At 41.3% G+C, this 19,210-nt stretch overlaps 1 protein-coding gene across 1 annotated transcript; it reads right to left on the bottom strand.

Moving 5' to 3' along the window:
- Positions 1 to 4,887: 4,887 nt before the first annotated feature.
- On the bottom strand, positions 4,888 to 5,712 carry LOC121757656. The gene has a single exon (XM_042153169.1). It carries the CDS (start codon positions 5,710 to 5,712, stop codon positions 4,888 to 4,890), a length of 825 nt encoding a protein of 274 aa, XP_042009103.1.
- Between the last annotated feature and the right edge of the window lie 13,498 nt (positions 5,713 to 19,210).

Below are 19,210 nucleotides of genomic sequence, written 5' to 3' on the forward strand. Positions count from 1 at the left end.
GGTCTTCTCCCCGGATTCTTTCCGGCTAGAAGACCCCTTACCCCCTTTCCTACCGCTACCTGACTCAGAAGAAGAAGAAGAAGACATGGTTCTTACTCTTTGAAAGTCTGAAGAAATTCTGAAGAAATTCTTGAAAGCGGAAGGAAATTTTTACGCAAAAGAGAGAGAATGCAGAAGAAGCAATAGCAAAAGTGTTCAAATGATGAAGAAAGGACGTATTTATCAGATTCGGAGAAGATTTCAAAATCATCGCACCGTTTCGAATCCCACCTTTTCAGGATTCAACGGCCGGATTTTACTGTCGCATTAAATGCAGTCACGCGCAAGGCACGTCCCCTGACGTCAGCCTCCCCCGTACCTTTATCCAGAATGCCGAAGTGACTCGCTTCGCCGAAGTGATTCACTTCGCTTTTCGGGGGGGTAGTGATGGGGTACGTACTAAACAAGCCCAATAGCAGTGACGGCCCATCAGCCCAAAGCCCAAGGAAGAGTATCAGTTCGGCATTACCAAAGAGTTCGGCCCCAGCCTACAGCTCGGTAAAAGCCGACCAATCAAGCTCTACTCTCAGATCGGCAAAAGCTGCTCGGCAATAGTTCAGCAGTTCGGTCTCAGTATTCGACCGAACTGGGAGATAGTGGACTCATGCAGAACCCCCACGACCTCCACTGCACGATCTATTTAGTGGTGTCAACTCATGCAGGATCTCATGCAGGATAGCGGACCAAACAAAGAGATAGTGGACCCATGCAGGATCTCATGACCTCCACGACATCCACGACCTAGTTAGTGGTGATGTAAGCCACGATCATAGTTCAATGTATAAATAGAACTTAGATCAGATAGAAGAAAAAAGCTCTCTAGACATCAAATAACATATAGCAAGTCTGTATTTGTAAGCTGTAAACCAGATCAAGCAATACAATCTTGCCCTCCTTTCTTCCCGTGGACGTAGATTTACCTCAGTAAATCGAACCACGTAATTCCTTGTGTCGTGATCTATATATTTTTTACCCGCATTTATTACTATCAAAAATTCGCCAAATCATCAATGAAAATCTTCTAACCTTGGTTCTTCAAGGTGAGATCATGTGCCTCCACCTTCAGCCGTTGCAGCTTATCCTTGTAGAAATTCACGGCCTTGTTGAACTCGTCCTCGAGTTTGGTGAAAAATTCGAGCTCCAATCCGTGGTAATAATTTTGGTCATCGTCATTGTTTGTTGATACACTTGTTGGCTTCACCAGATTTTGGAGAGCATGTTTGAGGGTGTTGTAGTCCATGTATGCAGCCCGCCATTCTTCCACCATTTGCGAAGCTAATTCCTCTGCAAACTTCATCTCTTTAATCACTCTGTCACAACTCTTAAAGATGGTAATCGAGAGAGGTGGATCGTGATGGTGAAAGGATGATTAGAATCGAGCAGTAGAGTAGGGAATGTGTTTTTGTATTTCTTGTATATTGCTTACAATTTACAGCCTTCAATATATAGGTAAAGCTTGCCCTTAACTATGGTAAATACCATAAATGTAGGATCAATCTATTCTCGGCTATTGTATGATTGAATCAATAAATTATTCCCTAATCTTCTATTCTTGGAGGGAATATCCTCCGTGATATATTCTGACACTCCCCCTCAAGTCGAGAAACGGTATCCCGGATACTCAACTTGCCCAAAATTTCCTTGAAGGCCTTTGGGTGTACTGCTTTGGTCAAGATGTCTGCCAACTGTTCTTCTGATCGTACAAACGGGAACTCAATGGTGCCTGCCTCTAGATTTTCCATGATGAAGTGCCTGTCGACTTCTACATGTTTCGTTCTGTCGTGTTGCACCGGATTCTCTGAGATACCGATCGCTGCCTTATTGTCACAAAATAATTGGTTTTTTTGTGTCGGTGGGTAGCCAATCTCTGTCAGTAGTCTCCTCAACCACATGATTTCCATAAGTCCACTTTTAATGCCTCTGAATTCTGCCTCGGCACTTGATAAGGCTACCACTTTCTGTTTCTTGCTCCTCCATGTAACAAGATTGCCCCCAACAAAGGTGAAGTAGCCACCCGTGGACTTTCTATCGACGGGATTACTTTCCCAATCAGCGTCAGTGTATCCGTCGATCTCAAGGTCTTCCCTTTTGGCCAAGAATACTCCGTAGCCTACCGTCCCTTTCAGGTATCGAACGATTCTTAAGGCAGCTTCCATGTGGTTGGTGCATGAACTGACTGACGACACCAACTGCATAAGTGATATATGGTCGTGTGTGTGATAAGTATATAAGCTTACCTACCAGCCGTTGATACCGTTCTCGATCAGTAAGGTCGGCTCCTTCTTCCATCTTCAAGCCGTGGTTTGTGATCATAGGAGTCTCCGCCGGTTTGCACTCCAATAATCTTGTTTCTGCCAACAGATCCAGGACATACTTCTTCTGTCTCAGGAATATTCCGTGTCTAGATCTCAATACTTCGATTCCAAGAAAATACTTCAATGCTCCAAGGTCTTTCATCGTAAATTCCTTGAACAGGTTCTCTCTTAGGCTTTGAATTTCTTCACTGTCATCTCCCGTGATAATCATGTCGTCCACATAGATAATTAGGCAGGTTATCTTGTATCCTCGTTTCTTCGTGAAGAGTGTATGGTCTGATTGACTTTGTTTAAACCCTTGTTTAACCATGGCCTGGCAAAACCTCCCAAACCAGACTCCCACAAAATAGGTAACAAATAAATTAATCCCACAAGTAATTGAAAGGCATATGGGCAAAAATTATGAGGTTTTAAGGAAGGAGGGAGTCAAATCCTAATTGAAATAGTATATGGAGAGATTCAATTGGATTTTGGATTCAAGGAAGTAAATAAATAAAGTACCAATTAAATCTACAAAATAATTTATTCTCCTAATTAATAGAAGATTTTGAAAATGCCAAGAAGTGGGCAAGGGGTCGAAATTTTATGTAGAATAACATGGGGATAAGTTCGTGTGGATTTAATTTGGATAAATATCCAAAAACAATTAGTTAAATCTAAGAAAGAAAATATTGTTTCCAATGGATAGGAGGGCCGAAAATTCCAAATAAAATGACCAGAAATATATGCATGATCCCATTTAATTTAATTCACGCATTGGAAACATATCATATTATTCCACATAACTCTCAATAATTAGTTTCACACTGTTAACTCAACCCCATAGAAAATCAAATTCCATAAAGGAAATTTCCATTCAACATTCACATTAATAGAAACAAAAGGCGCAAAATTTCGGGGTGCTACATCCTTCCCCTCTTAACAGAAATTTCGTCCCGAAATTTGGTCGTCTCACAAAAACAAATTGGGGTACTTCTCTTTCATCTTATCTTCTAACTCCCACGTGGCTTCCTCGGGACCCTGGTGTTTCCACAACACTTTCACGGATGTTATTGACTTGTTTTGTAACTCTTGCACCTTTTGATCTAGGATTGCTTCGGGCCTCTCCTCGTAGCTCATGTCGGGGTCAGGACCACTTCTTCTTGATGGATCACATGCTTGGGATCAAACACGTACTTGCGCAACTGCGACACATGGAGCACGTTGTGCACATTCCCAAAACTAGGAGGTAACGCTAGATGATACGCTACAGGACCTACTTCATCAACGATCTCGTACGGTCCTACAAAACGTGGTTTCAATTTGCCCTTCACTCCAAACCTTACAACACCTCTCGTCAGGGATACTTTGAAGAAGACTTTGTCACCAACATCGAATTTGATCTCCGTTCGGTGCACGTCAGCATATGACTTCTGTCTATCTTGAGCTTCTTTGATCCTTGCACGGATTTGATGTACAATTTCGGTCATCTCTTTGATTGCGTCGGGTCCTAACATCCTTCTTTTCACCAACCATCCTTCTTCTTCATGAATAAAACAGGTGCTCCCCACGGTGACACACTAGGTCGAATGAAGCCTAAATCTAGTAGTTCTTGCAACTGAATCTTCAATTTCGCCAACTCCTTAGGGGCCATTCGGTATGGTTCTTTCGATACTGGCGCAGATCCAGGTTCCAAGTCGTTGGTAAACTCTACTTGCCTGTCAGGCGGCGGTCCAGGCAAAGTTTCAGGGAACACGTCGGGAAAGTCTCATACTTCGACCACGTCTTCCACCTTCAAGTCCTTCTTATCCTCTCCATTCAAGTACACAAGATACGCCGGACGCCCTTTTCTGATCATCGTGGTTGCTTGCAAAGCGGAGATTATGGAGGTTCGTCGGTTCATGGGGATTCCATACAAGATAGTCGGCTCTTTGCCAGGGGCTCAAAAGGAAATTTGTCTCTCCTTGCAGTGGATCATCGCGTGGTTCTCGGCAAGCCAATCCATTCCCAAAATTATGTCGACGTTCTCCAAAGGCATGACGTGTAAAAGACGAGCTACTACTCCTAACTCTCCTAAAACAAACTCTACGCTCGGGCAAGTTTGCACAATATCAATTAGACCTCCTACGGGTGATGACACCCTCAAACCCAAATCAAGTTTAGCAGTATAGAGTTCTAAGGCATTCACACACGACATCGAAATAAAAGTGTGCGAAACACCCGTATCAAACAACACGATAATGAGTAGTTGTTGGAGCTTGCCCATACCTGCCAAGTTATCTTTGCCCTTCTTGGCGGGCTGCTCCTGCCCTTGATTTCCTTCCAGTGCATACGCCCTCGCCTGTTGTGGGGCCACTTGTCGGATCGGTTGTGGTTGCTGCGGTGGCCTCTGTCCTTGCCCGTTCCTCATCCCGCCTTTGTTGTTATTAGGACACTCTCGAGACATGTGTCCATTTCCACCATAAGTGAAGCATCGAATGCCTCTGACTCTGCACTCCCCAACGTGAAACTTGGAGCACCGGTCGCAGTAGGGTGCCCTCTGTTGATTTCATCTCTATTGTGGCACGACTTGATGGCCATAGTCCTGCGAATGGCGGAAAGTGGAATGGTGTCGCTTGTTGTCATAAGGGACTCGGTTACCTTCCCACTTCCCCTTATCTCGATAGTTTGGTTGTGGCGTGGTTGGTGTAGGATTTGCTACCCTCTCGTTCTTGGGCAGTGCCTCTTCCACATCTAAGGTGCAACTCAAAATCTCGGAATAAGGAATTCCTCTATGGCTAGCCACGGCTACTCTTATCTCGAGTCTAAGGCCAGAACAAAATTTTGCGGCCATCTTCTCATCTGTGTCCACCAATTCTGGCGCGTAACGGGTCATCTCACAAAGAGCACGGTCGTATTCCGTCACCGTCATGTTTCCCTGTTTTAGGGTGTGGAACTCCACTATCTTCGCCCATCTATAGCTTATGGGAATGTACTTGTCGTACACCTCTTCCTTGAATTCTTCCCATGTTAGCGCCTCATGGCGAGCAGGGTTCATAGTTCTTCGTTTAGTTTCCCACCAAAAATCAGCAGGCCCAGTCAGTTGATAAGTCACGCAAGCCAGGCGTTCCCTATCGGTGCATCTCATGAAATAAAAAATACGCTCGAGGTCGCGTATCCAAGCTTCTACCTTCGGGGGCTCTCCCAGTTCGTCAAACTTTGGAGGGTTTTCCTTTCGAAAGGCCTTAATGTATTCTTTCTCTTGAGGTTGAGGTGGGGTGGTGGTGGAGACGGGGGTTGATTCCCAACACTTCCCTCGGACCGTTCCTAAACATTGTTCTCCACTTGTGGGCCACGTCTGCGTCTCGGTGTCATTCTGATCCAAAACATAAGTTAGCATCGTTGTTAGTATTCGTTGTTATCAAAACACCACTTCCTTGCATTTTTTCACGTGTACGAAACGATAAAGCCACCAGTACGCAAAGTTAAGTAAAAAGTGGAACTTCTATAGATAACTTGGAAAGGAAAGACAAAATATTCGTTCAAGATCAAAACAAAAGATGTACTACTTCTACTCGTTTCTAACAACTTAGGACAGAAACAAACATCGAACTATCTATCGTTATTTTCTTCTTCTTCTTCCGGGTCCTCTTCTTCTTCCAGGTCCTCCTCTTCGTGATACTCATCAAGCAAACGGAGGTCTTCGTCATCCACCATGACATCCCTTACATAATCATCCTCGGAGCCCGGAACCATCCCTACTCGTGCTCCGGCTTTACCTCCTGCTACGGGTCCAACCTCGACCATGTGTTTGTCCTCCCATACTATCTCGTCTTCCTCCTCATTCGCCGTCCGAGGTAGCTTAAAACGAGAATCGACTAGAACACACTTTACGGCCTTCAGGAAGCCGTTCATGTCACCGTCCATCTCGTTACTTCGCTGTTCGTACCAAGTGAAACGACTAGCCGTCGCTTCCATCCATTCCTTCCAACTCTCGGGCATTAACCCAACTAGCTTTCGTATGCCACCATATTTCGTCTCATAGTACCCCTAGATCTCGTTCCATAGGGTTTCGAAACGGGCGACAAACTCTCCCAGGGCTTTTCCTTCCTCTTTTTGGTAGCGGCGGTACTCGTTCCTGCTTGTCACGTTCTGACATTATATTGAGCGCTCTTGCGTGAAGTTTGTTTTGTTCGTGCCATCTACGCGAAGATGAAGATGTTCCTTAGAAGACGAAGATTTTTCAAATGTCTTTTATCTCGTTGTTTGTGATAGTCCTAAAGTTCGTCATGTATCACCAAGTTTAATATTATCTTAAGGCTTCCTATGTTCACATGCCCACGTTATAGTACTTTCGCACATAACACACATTTATGACATCACACAATTCATGCTCACGTTCCAACATAATCATACCGTCACATTATCATATTCACACATAACTTCCATACGCAAAAATACTCTTGCAAATACATTCATACCATCCCATCAACGATTTTCATATTCTTTCAACCATTTAAAACATACCTCAATTTTCTTTTGGTTGAGCGTGATGCCTCGGATGTTGAGCCTTCGTGACACTTTTAGTCTAGGGGTACAAATGTAGACTTAAGCTGAAAGAAGACTATCGGACCAGAGCGAAAGAACAAAGCTCTGATACCACTCTGTCACGCCCGCTCTCACTAAGGATAGTAAAGACGGAAAAATCGTGACTATGGGAAAAACAATAAAGGTCGACATTTATTTTGAAACCTCAAATAAATTTCCAAAAGAAATATTTTGGTCATAGGATGACGCCCATGTATGAAGACACGACGCATCCGAGAAATCTAAAGGTTCGACTCAACATCCGCCGCAACATCCCGCTCAACCTGCACATAGGGAAAACACATGCAGGTCTGAGTACTTGATATACTCAGTGGGCAAACGCCAAAATTGTTGATAAAAGTTATGTCACCCATATCATAGTGAACTCGAGTTTTTACATTTAGAAAAGAAATATCATCGAGTATCACAAAAAAAAAACAGTTTCATAGACTGGCCAGTCAAAACAATCTCCCCACTTTCTCATCAATCAAACAATCACATCCTCTTACCATAGTGCGACGAAAGTGTGGCCACACTATTCGCCCACGAGACCGGCCGACTAGCAAGGACGACTCCCTATCCCACCAGTATACACAGCCTGATAGGGTTTGCGGCCCTACTCAGACCCGAATTTGTTTAACACAGCCCTATAGCCTAACGGAGCAAGTTCAAATGAACTAGGCATCAGGCAACAATCTCAACATCAAAACAATCCTGGCATGACATAACACTTTAAACCAACCTTATAATACCGTATCATACTTTTGAAAGCGTAAAAGAGTTTAGTAAAAGAAAGCCCACCTCGTTTGCTTATACACACAATTCACAACTTTAATGCGACCCTTGCTCTTGGTACCCACGTAAGCACAACAACCCTTGTCAACACCATAACATAATCAGTCTTTCCATCAATACATTAATCATGCTTACCCTATCGTACTTTCATCGCTTTTCTCATATTGCCCACCCCAAACGTTCACCAACATAAACGAAACGAACACTCTAGCATACAACAACGTGCAACACATAGCCACATCATAGGATACGTTCCTTATTCACACATGTATCATGTAATTCACTCAAAACTTATCAACAAAACTTATTTCAACAAAACCAGAATCTGGCAGAACAGCGCAGTCTTTTTGTAAAAGTCATTAAAATTCCGTCCGATATCATATGAAGCTAAAATTTGGTCACCACCCAGTAGACACATCAAGGTTCATCCAGTTAAAATTCCCCACAAAATCATATCTTTTGATCAGTCAAAACAAAAACGAAACTCACTGGTCGATACACAATTTCTGGCAGGACTACGCAGTTCAATTGAAAAATTCGGTATGAATTCATCTGTCATCAAAAGAAGCTGAAATTTTGACACAACAAAGAAGACATCTAAAACTTCATCCAGTTAAATATTCACGTAAAACTAAGATCGTTTGGTCAGTCAAAAACCAGTTGGAACCTACTGTCCGAACATAATAGTTTTCATGTTCAACATTCACAAACCCTAGTTCGTCTATCATACATTCACACATACGTATTCACGCTTCAAACACATATTCATGCTTCAAAAACGAGATTACCCCCATGCTTTCCTAATCACACATAACATTCACCAATGATTCATTCACACACTCACACACCCACGTACATACACGCACACACACAAACATTCTTGCGCAACCATCCTTCCCAACCAATTCAATTCTTAGATTTACGATTCTTCACTCACTATATGCATGAGGGGTTCAAAATCATGGATTCATTGATAAGAAGGGGAAAGGTGGATAAAAAATTATTCCTTTCTCTTGAAAACAATCGGTAGAAAAGACAATTGGTGCGAACGGATCTTGAGTTTACAACTCCAAGTCGAAGCAACAATGAAGGATTGATTTGGAGCACTTGGGAGAGAGGGGAGAGGAAAAAAAACGTGTGGGAGGAGAGGGAGGAAAAGAGGCGTGTATTATGAAGATTAGGGTTAGGGCTTTTTTTTATACTCAAGCATTAATTCCACACATAAATAAAATAATTAAATTGTGGGAGAATAATATAGAGGTCAATGAATAAATCCAACAATTTTAGCAAAATAGGCGTGTATTGAAGGGGGGGGGGGATTTTCAAAAATTACGCCCTTTAAATGGCATAGATATTGATTTGGTATATACTTGGAGAGAAAGATACTCACAAAATAGGTAAAAAGATATTGAGTATCTCATAAATAAGGTAACAAAATAATTCAAGCATCTCCAAGTGGGGAAATAAAAAGGGGCGTGTATAATGGGAGAAATCAAGGAAAAATACTTAAATCCTCAAATCAAATAGGAATAGGATTTAAATTTGATAATTTCTTGTAGGAAAAGACTCCCACAAAATAGGTACCAAATAAATTAATCCCACAAGTAATTGAAAGGCATATGGGCGAAAATTATGAGGTTTTAAGGAATGAAGGAGTCAAATCCTAATTGAAATAGGATATGGAGATTTTCAATTGGATTTTGGATTCAAGGAAGGAAATAAATAAAGTACTAATTAAATCTACAAAATAATTCATTCTCCTAATTATTAGAAGGTTTCGAAAATGCCAAGAAGTGGGCAAGGGGTCGAAATTTTATGTAGAATAACATGGGGATAAGTTGGTGTGGATTTAATTTGGATAAATATCCCAAAACAATTAGTTAAATCCCAGAAAGAAAATATTGTTTCCAATGCATAGGAGGGCCGAAAATTCCAATTAAAATGACCAGAAATATATGCATGATCCCATTTAATTTAATTCACGCATTGGAAACATATCATATTATTCCACATAACTCTCAACAATTAGTTTCACATTGTTAACTCAAACCCATAGAAAATCAAATTCCATAAAGGAAATTTCCATTCAACATCCACATTAATAGAAACAACCGGTTTGGGTCAAACAACCGGTTTCGTGCCCGTGGTTTCGCCAAAGTACCTTCACATAAGCAACCGGTTTATTTCTCACGTTCTGGACCTTTCGGTCTAAAGTCATTTGGGGTCTCTCCTCGTAGCTCAAGTCCGGGTTCAACGTGACTTTTTTGTAGTGAAACACGTTCTTTGGGTCAAACACGTATTTCCGCAACTGCGACACATGAAAGACGTTGTGCACGTTTCCAAGGCTTGGAGGTAGCGCCAGTCGGTACGCAACAGGACCCACTCCTTCGAGGATTTCATAAGGCCCAATAAATCGCGGTTTCAATTTTCCCTTGACACCAAAACGCGTTATCTCTTTCGACGGGGATACCTTGAGAAAGACCTTGTCGCCCGCTTGAAATTGCAAGTCAGTTCGTCGGACATCCGCGTACGACTTTTGTCTATCCTGAGCTTCTTTGATCCTTTCATGAACTTGTTGAACAATTTTAATCGTTTTCTTTAACTGCATCAGGTCCAAGTACTCTTCGTTCTCCAACTTCGTCCTAAAAGAGCGGCGATCTACACTTTCTTCCATACAAGGCTTCGTACGGCGCCATGTTTATCGTTGCCTGGAAACTGTTGTTGTAGGCGAACTCAATTAGTGGTAGTGCGGACTCCCAACTTCCTCCTCGATCTAACACCATGGCTCTCAACATATCCTCGAGGGTTTGGATCGTTCTTTCAGATTGTCCGACCGTCTGCAGGTGAAACGTTGTGCTGAAGTTCAGTCGAGTGCCTAGCTCACGTTGTAGGCTGATCCAAAATCTTGATGTGAATTTCGGGTCACGGTCAGACGTGATCGTCACTGGGACTCCATACAGCCGCACTATTTCCTGTATGTAGATCTGAGCTAGCTTGCTCGATCCATGCGTTACGGGAATCGGTAGGTGAGTCGGTCTATAATTACCCAAATGTCGGTGTTCCCTTTAAGAGTCCTTGGCAAACCCGTCACGAAATCCATGTCGATGTGCTCCTATTTCCACTCGGGAATTTCTAGTGGTTGCAATTTTTCGTAGGGTCGTTGATGTAGAGACTTCACCTGTTGGCAGGCTAAGCAGCGCTCTACAAATGCCGCTATATCCCTCTTCATACCGTTCCACCAAAAGGACTTCTTCAAGTCTCGGTACATTTTCGCACTTCCTGGGTAGGCGGTGTAAGGAGTCTCATGTGCTTCGCTCATCACTTCATTTTTGACCTCCTCGACGTCCGGTATGCATAGTCGTCCTTTGAAGGTAAGAGTCTTCTTCACGAAAGTTTCCAGATTCGCCGGTTCGCACTTCTACACGAATCTCCTCTAGTTTCGCATCCATCCGTTGTGCTTTAATAATTCTCGTCCTTAGATCAGGTTCAACAACTAAAGTGGCGATTCGCGCTTTCACTATTTCAGGTGCTCTCACCAGTTCCAAATGCATCTTATTAAGCTCGCGGACCAGGCTTTCTTCTTTGGTGAGAAACGTGGCCAGTTGGGAATGACCCTTCCGGCTCAAGGCATCTGCCACTACATTTGCCTTGCTAGGGTGGTAATTGATGCCACAATCGTAGTCCTTCACCAATTCGAGCCATCTTCATTGTCGCATGTTTAAATCCTTTTGTTCGAAGAAAAAAAAAATTTCAGGCATTTGTGGTCCGTAAAGATCTCGCATCGAACTCCGTAGAGGTGGTGCCTCCAAATCTTTAAGGCGTGTACCACTGCTGCTAACTCCAAGTCGTGGGTTGGGTAATTCAACTCGTGTGGCTTCAATTATCGTGATGCGTAGGCAATCACTTTACTGTTTTGCATCAAAACACATCCAAGTCCCACTTTCGAAGCGTCAGTGTAGACCACGTAGTTCATTATAAGCTCTGGCACAGCTAAGATTGGCGCGGTGGTCAGTTTCTCCTTCAAAAGTTGAAAACTTGCCTCACACTCCGGGGTCCAATTGACTTTTACCCCCTTCTAGAGTTGCTGGGTCATGGGTCTCGCTATCTTGGAGAATCCCTCGATGAAACGTCGGTAGTATCCCGCCAATCCGAAGAAACTGCGGATTTCACTCGGTGTTTTCAGCGATTTCCAATTTTGTACAGCCTCGACCTTTGCTGGGTCCACTTGAATTCCATCAGCCTTCACAATATGACCAAGAAATTTCACTCAATTCAACCAGAACTCACACTTACTAAACTTGGCATATAACTTTTTCTTCCGCAACGTCTCCAACACCTTTCGCAGGTGCCATCCATGCTCCTCCTCGTTCTTCGAGTATACCAATATATCGTCGATGAAAACTAACACAAACTTATCGAGATACTCGTGGAAAACTCGGTTCATCAAGTCCATGAAAACTGGCATCACGACACTCTCATAATGGCCATAACGAGTGTGAAAAGCAGTCTTAAAAACATCCTCTTGTCGGACCATCAATTGATGATATCTCGACCTCCAGTCCATCTTTGAAAATACTCCAGCTCCTCGAAGTTGGTCGAATAGGTCATCTATCCGCGGCAGTGGATACTTGTTTTTGAGGGTCATTTTGTTCAATTCTCTACAGTCGATACACATCCTCATCGACCCATCTTTCTTCTTGACAAACAGCACAGGAGCGCCCCATGGTGAGGCACTGGGCCAAATGAAACCCAGGTCCATAAGCTCTTGAAGTTGTATCTTGAGTTCTTCTAACTCTTTAGGCGCCAATCGGTATGGTGCCTTGGACACAGGCGCCGACCCTGGCTCTAGGTCGATTGTGAACTCCAGTTGTCGATCTGGCGGTGGTCCAGGCAAAGTTTTGGGGAAAACGTCGGGAAATTCTCGTACAACGGCAACATCTTCCACTTTCCTTTCTCCTACCTCCTCTCCTTGTAGATAGGCAAGATAGGCGGGACGCCCCTTTCTTACCATCGTACTAGCTTGGAGAGCGGAGATGATAGATGTTCACCGGTTCATCGAGATTCCATAGTATATGGTGGGTACCTTCCCCGGGGCTTGCAGAGATAACTGTCTCTCCTTGCAACGAATCGTCGCAAAAATTCGTGGTTAACCAAACCATTCCTAGAATTACGTCGATATCCCCCATCGCCATAACTTGCAAATTGTGAGCGACTAACTTAAGTTCTCCCAAGAAAATTTCTATTAACTCTCCTCGTTTTGTCTTCCAACTCCCACACAATTTTCTAATATTCATGGTATTATCACACATTTCTTTTCTCGATCGTCTCGTCATCCCGTGGCTCTTTCTCGTCACCTTTCATATGTTCTCTCTTGTTGACGATATTTATTTTGTGCAATAAACTCTATGAAGGGGCTTGTACTTCCTCTACAATTTCCTCGCACGATGGTGACCTTAAATACATCTTCTCATATTCTTTACTCGCTTATCGTTCGATCGATCATTCACTCATATATGTATCTCGTCGGTTATGTAGACGCTTCTGGTTGGTGTGTCATTTTTTAGCATGTCTGACTATAGAAACTTATCCCTTGTGTATATCCGAGTCGACTACTGCATTTCCCTACCTCTAGCATCAAGGATTCGAAATTTGTCCCAACAGTCTTACTTGGATATGAACAGATTTCAAATTGTTGCAACATTGCTAAGGATGTCTTTAGTCGGGGAGGCTCCAAAATTAATCAAGGAAAAAAGAACAACAATGCAATGATTGAGTTCCATTGGACTCAACCCGTCCATTCTAAGAATTAAATGGTTTTGAGGTATCAAATAAAACCCATAGAGATTTGAGAATTTACTTCTGATGAGAGTTCGGAAGAACATGAGATAGGTCATGGAAACAGGATGAAACTGCAAAAATTCTCAAATTCCATAGCCGGCTGCTAGATCACAATTTGCAAAAATTCCGGACAGTAATGAATGATATCGTTCAAACATGTCAAGGCATAAAATAATCAGTAGCGGCAGGATTTAGATACATAGACAAATGTCATGAAGTAGTACAAATGATGGTTCAACAACATCATGTTATTGGAAAAAGATGAAATCACATCAATGGGTTCGCGGGTTTGTTAAAGACAACTCAAAGTGAATGGAACTTTTCAGAAATTTAACACGATCAACCTGTTAAGGAAGAAGAGAACATGATAGCCTTAACTTGGTGTTGCAGAAAGAAAAAAAATCATTGAGTATGAAGCAATATATGTAGTGAAACCGAGCTAAAAAGAATTTCACTTCTGCAAGAAAGAACTTGCCACATACATGGTTACAAAATAAAGAGGTGAGCTAGTAGTTCCAAGAAGAATATTCCATCCTTTGAAGAAAACATGTCTGGAGGTGTGGTCATACTGAAGGTCATAACTGCAAACAACCTTAGGAATGAAGTTCAATGATGGAAGTTCATAAGGTCAAAATATTGTCCTTATGAATGATGAATCAAAGGAGACTACTCAATCAAGCTATCCAACGTTACAAAGGCAAACACAAACTTTCGAGACAAGTGAGTCATGACTCGATATAGGGAAAAAAATAATGGACATTACTTGCAAATTGGGAGTCAACCAAGGTGTTTAAATAGACAAGGACTCACGTTTATTCAAAACGTCCCGAAAAGAACTTAGAATCCAAGTAAGTACTGTTGATTTAAAAAATCGTTCATTCTAGCTACGAGGGTCGCACTCCCTCGCACATTTTTCGCGAGCCTGAACATGGTAACATTGTTCTATGAAATCGTGGATTCCAAGTTGAGATTCATCGTATCGTCGAAATTAATAACATATTTTTGATGGTCGCATCTTCAAAGTCTTCTTGCCATGCTACGTAGTTTTCGAAATGCATTGCCGTTGTACACGTGGTCTTAAGGTGTCGTAAACGTCGTCGTATTTGTGTCGCATCGCCACTTTGGCATGGTATACAAGACTGCATAGTTTTATTAGATCTTAGGCATGATCTCACCATTGTGAGGATACACCAAAGTTCGAAATATATACTTTCGTTGGTTTTATCACTCAGGAAAGTGATATTGCAGTTGTCAACTTACAACTAAGTTCTAGCACGTTCAAACTGGCCTATCTCTTAGGCACTCTTTAATTTCAAGCATAGCTTGAAGCCTCGTACTTTAACGTATATCTGATCATTACCTAACTCAAGCTTCATATGGCTCCTACGTTTGCAACAGGGTTCAAAAGTTCCACATTTCACTTTAATAGTGGTTCTATACGATACCTCGTACTTCATCGGTCATGAACTTTCACCACATAAACGTCATACATATATTGCACAATCAACACATTTATTCGTATGAATCATTTGGTGTTCCATAACATAACAAACATCGTACATTAATATATGTGAATAGCAACACTCAGTCAATCAATCATCCATGGAATAACATTTCATAAATCATGCAGTTCATGCTCATCTGTATCACAATCACAACTCGCAACTACACGCGTATCATGCTTTGCATTTCACAGTTTCATAGTCATGAAATTTTAACCGCCTAGGCATAAAATTTTCATGGAAGCAACATATATTTTCTTCAAGTAAAATTTGCAGTTTTGTGGACGTAATAGAAAATCTCAACATCAACTAATACAAGTTCATAATCATGCTTCGATATCCAGCACATTCAACGCCATCATGCCTCATTGTTAAACAAAAGCAATTGTATAATCTCATAGTGTCTCCCGGTATCTTCACAACCTTTTCCAAAAGCCATAGTATTTACTTATTTCCCACAGGTGTTGTTTCATAGTGCAATCAAGTAATCACACTCATACTTCACGTTTCACAATTCATGTAATTTCAATCATTTAGAATTTCATCTATCCAAACCCATAGAGGTCCAATCACATATTCGTTGATTTTTCCTTATCGGGGTGTGCACAACAGTATTCATCATTTTTGGCATAGTCGTATTAAGCAATTTCATATCCATGTATTTTCATCATCCCACACTTCCAAACAACATTTTCAAGGACATCATATTATCTTCGATTTCCATCGAAATAATTTCATTTTCCACCAGAGGAATATCCCCATCACACTTTCCAATATTTCACAGGTTCAGATCAAACTTATTGAAACGTTTGTTACCTCATTCTTCGTGGTTGGGCGGAGACGAGTCGTGGTGTTGAGCCTTCGATGATTATCAATTTGTCAGATTACATATGAATAGACTTTGACTCAACAAGACTCTTGGGTCCAGAGCGGAAAGAACTGAGGCTCTGATACCAAACTGTCACGACCGCCTTACTAGGGTATATAATAAATGTGGCGATCGCGACTTAAACAGACTTAAATATAACAAGGAAAATAGGCTAGGGTTTCATCAAAAAGGTTTGACCAACATATTAAATGAGTAATTAAGTATAAAACAAGATGAAGACTCGGGTTTAAATAATGAGTTGGGCCGGAAATTAATATTCAAGGAAAAGATTAAGAGTTTGACATTATCCAACAAGACTTTAAAAATCTAATAACCGAACAAATTCAAGTTCAAGCCCAATAGCTAATAAGTAAAAGAAATATCGCAGCGGAAACGACCAAGAGAAAGAGTGAAGTCATGTGTGAAGACACGACGACACTCCGAGTTTCAAGACAATACTATTAATTTGTTTAGTTTGCTCAACACCGCCAACCGCTCGTCGCCGCTCAACCTGCACATAAAGAGAACACATGCAGGGCTGAGTACTTATAAAAATACTCAGTGGACTTATGCCGAAAATATTTTCATAAAAAATTGTTATTTATCATGCCATACGTAAGTAACCATCGGGGTTTAGCTTTAGAAAGGCCCAAGGCACTCAAAATCATTTCCCATTGTAAAAGTCGACTGATCAGTCATTTTCCCATAGACGTTAGCCATATCTGCCAATACATGACAAGGAATGCGGCCGCAAACCAGGTCACTAGACCGGCCAGCCCGTATGCTAGCACACGATCTACCATAGGTGTACACTAATCCAAGTAGGGTTTGCGGCCCTACGAGGATCCGAATTTGATTTAAATAATAGTGGCAAAAGCCACATCAGATAGGCACGTTAAAACAAATCACGGCATGATAAACATAGTGATTTCCATCGATAAAGTAATTAGGACATGGTCCGTAGTTAAAAGAAAGCCCACCTCGACCGTTTAGACCTTAAGTACTTCTTTCCCTTTGTTATCACGCTTCGTGCACGAGTTATCACCTTTGATAATAGCATGTATCACCAATCAGTCACAAACATTGACTCATAATTATGCATGTCCCCACGTTTTTTCTTTATCCCCATCGACAAAAGGAAACACACCATAGCATACATCCTTGAATAACACATCACTTCATCATAGAGTGGTTCTTAAGCATTTATATAAATCATGTATATCATTTCACATAACAACATAGTTGCTTTTATAAAGATAGAAATATGACAGCACTGCGACATCATTTTGTAAAAATCATTAAAATTTCACACGACTTCCGTTGGGGCTAAAATTTTACCATACTGCAGTAGACTCATCAAATAACTTCCAGTTTAAAAAATCACGTCAAAATAACCTTTTTAGGTCGGTCGAATTGAAAGTGTAACCTACAGGTCGGGAAAACATTTTCGGGCAGAACTGCGCAGTTAACTTCAAAATTCACCAAAAATTCATATTTCTTCCAAATAGGTTGAAATTCATACACAACACAGAAGACACCATGGAGTTTACTCAGAAAAAGAATCGGACAAAAAGGAGTTCATTTGGTTGGTTAAAAACTCGTCGGAACCTACTGTCCAAACTCACAGTTTTTCATGTTTCAAAATTTTAATTAGGGTTCTATCCCCATTCATTCAAACACAACCTTTTCATGCTTCTAACACACACATATGCTTAAAAGAGCCTTCACACTCATGGTTGCATATAATCACACATCATTCACCAATGATTTATTTAGACTTCACGAAATTGCATTCAAAATGCATACACACATAGAAACACAAGTTTCCCCATCGATTAAACCCTTAGATTTGAAATCCCTACACTCACTAGATGCATGAGGGAAACAAAAGAAAAGTTGGGATGGAGAGGATGAAGAATAGAGGTTTGATTGTACCTTCTTTGATTAAAACGATCGGTAGAACAAATATAAATCCCGATTCTTCAACAACTCTTGGCAAAAATGGAAGAGTGGAGTAGAAGAACAAGTGGAGAGGATTGGAGAGGGGAGATGGGCGTGTGGAGGGAGAGAGATACGTGAGTTTTGGGGGCTAGGTTTAGGTTTTGGGTTTAGTCTTCTCTTCTTATTTATAGGATTAGAATAGGCTCTCAAATAATTAGGAAGATTTGGAGAATTAATTGCATGAATATTTGAAAGAGATTAGGGGAGATTTGGGGGAGGGAATTAACGTGAATTTGGGGAGGAGTAAGGTGAGATTTTCGAAAATCATGGCTAATTAATTAGCCTATGATTTTATTTGGTATTTCACGGAGTATAATAAAATAATACGGAGCAGAAAAATTAATAACAAATCCTCCCACAATATGGAAATAGGCGTGTGATTTTAGCCCCTCCCACAAGGAAAATTTTCCAAATCTCTAATGGAATAAAGTAGGCAAGATTGGCTAGAATATTTATTATTTATTCATGGAAAGAAATAAGTAAGGAATCATTTATATAATAATTAATTCCTCCTCTCCCAAAAATTAGGAGATTTCGAAAATCTCCATGGACAAGTCATAGGGGTCGAAGTTTCCATGGAGGAAATAAAGAATAATTGGCTTTGGATTTAATTTGGATAATTATCCCAAGCAATTAATTAAATCCAGGAAAAATAGAATTCCTCTCCATCAATTCATAGTGGTCGAAAATTCTAAATAAAAAGGCAAGATGAAAATTGATGATTCTATTTAAATCTCACTCCCCGAAATAAAATATAATTTATGGCAATATATTTCATTCCGAATCAATTAATAAAGGCCATGTCATCAATCAACGAATTTGACTCGGTCAAATCAAAATTAGGTCACCAACGCAAATACATAGCAATTCGTCATTTAATTGCGGCAATCAAAGTAATTAATGCAAACGTCTTAGGGTTCGAAAAGTGGGGCGTTACAACTTCTCCAAATCAAACTTTGCAGTTGCCATCGCAATCGCCTTCCCACAGACGGCGCCAATTTGTGATCACGGTAGATCGAGTATTGAAGAACTACGAGTAAGCGATAAACGAGAACGAAGAACACACCGGAGTTTAAGTGGTTCGACCGTAAATTGACCTACATCCACGGAGGAGACGATCTACTATATTCACTTAAAAACATCCACGAAGTGAAGCTTGTGTGTGAGCCGAGCCAGCTCCTCGGTAGATGGCTCGCCTCACACACAAGCTTCACTTCTCATCCCAACCGTTTTAACTAACTCCACATAGTTAATTGCATGCAGGTCCCTGAGCTTTTATAGCTTGTTCAATTAGCTCACACCATGCA

The sequence above is a fragment of the Salvia splendens genome, chromosome 12 (assembly GCF_004379255.2).
Source record: "Salvia splendens isolate huo1 chromosome 12, SspV2, whole genome shotgun sequence".
NCBI classification, from domain to species: Eukaryota; Viridiplantae; Streptophyta; class Magnoliopsida; order Lamiales; family Lamiaceae; genus Salvia; species Salvia splendens.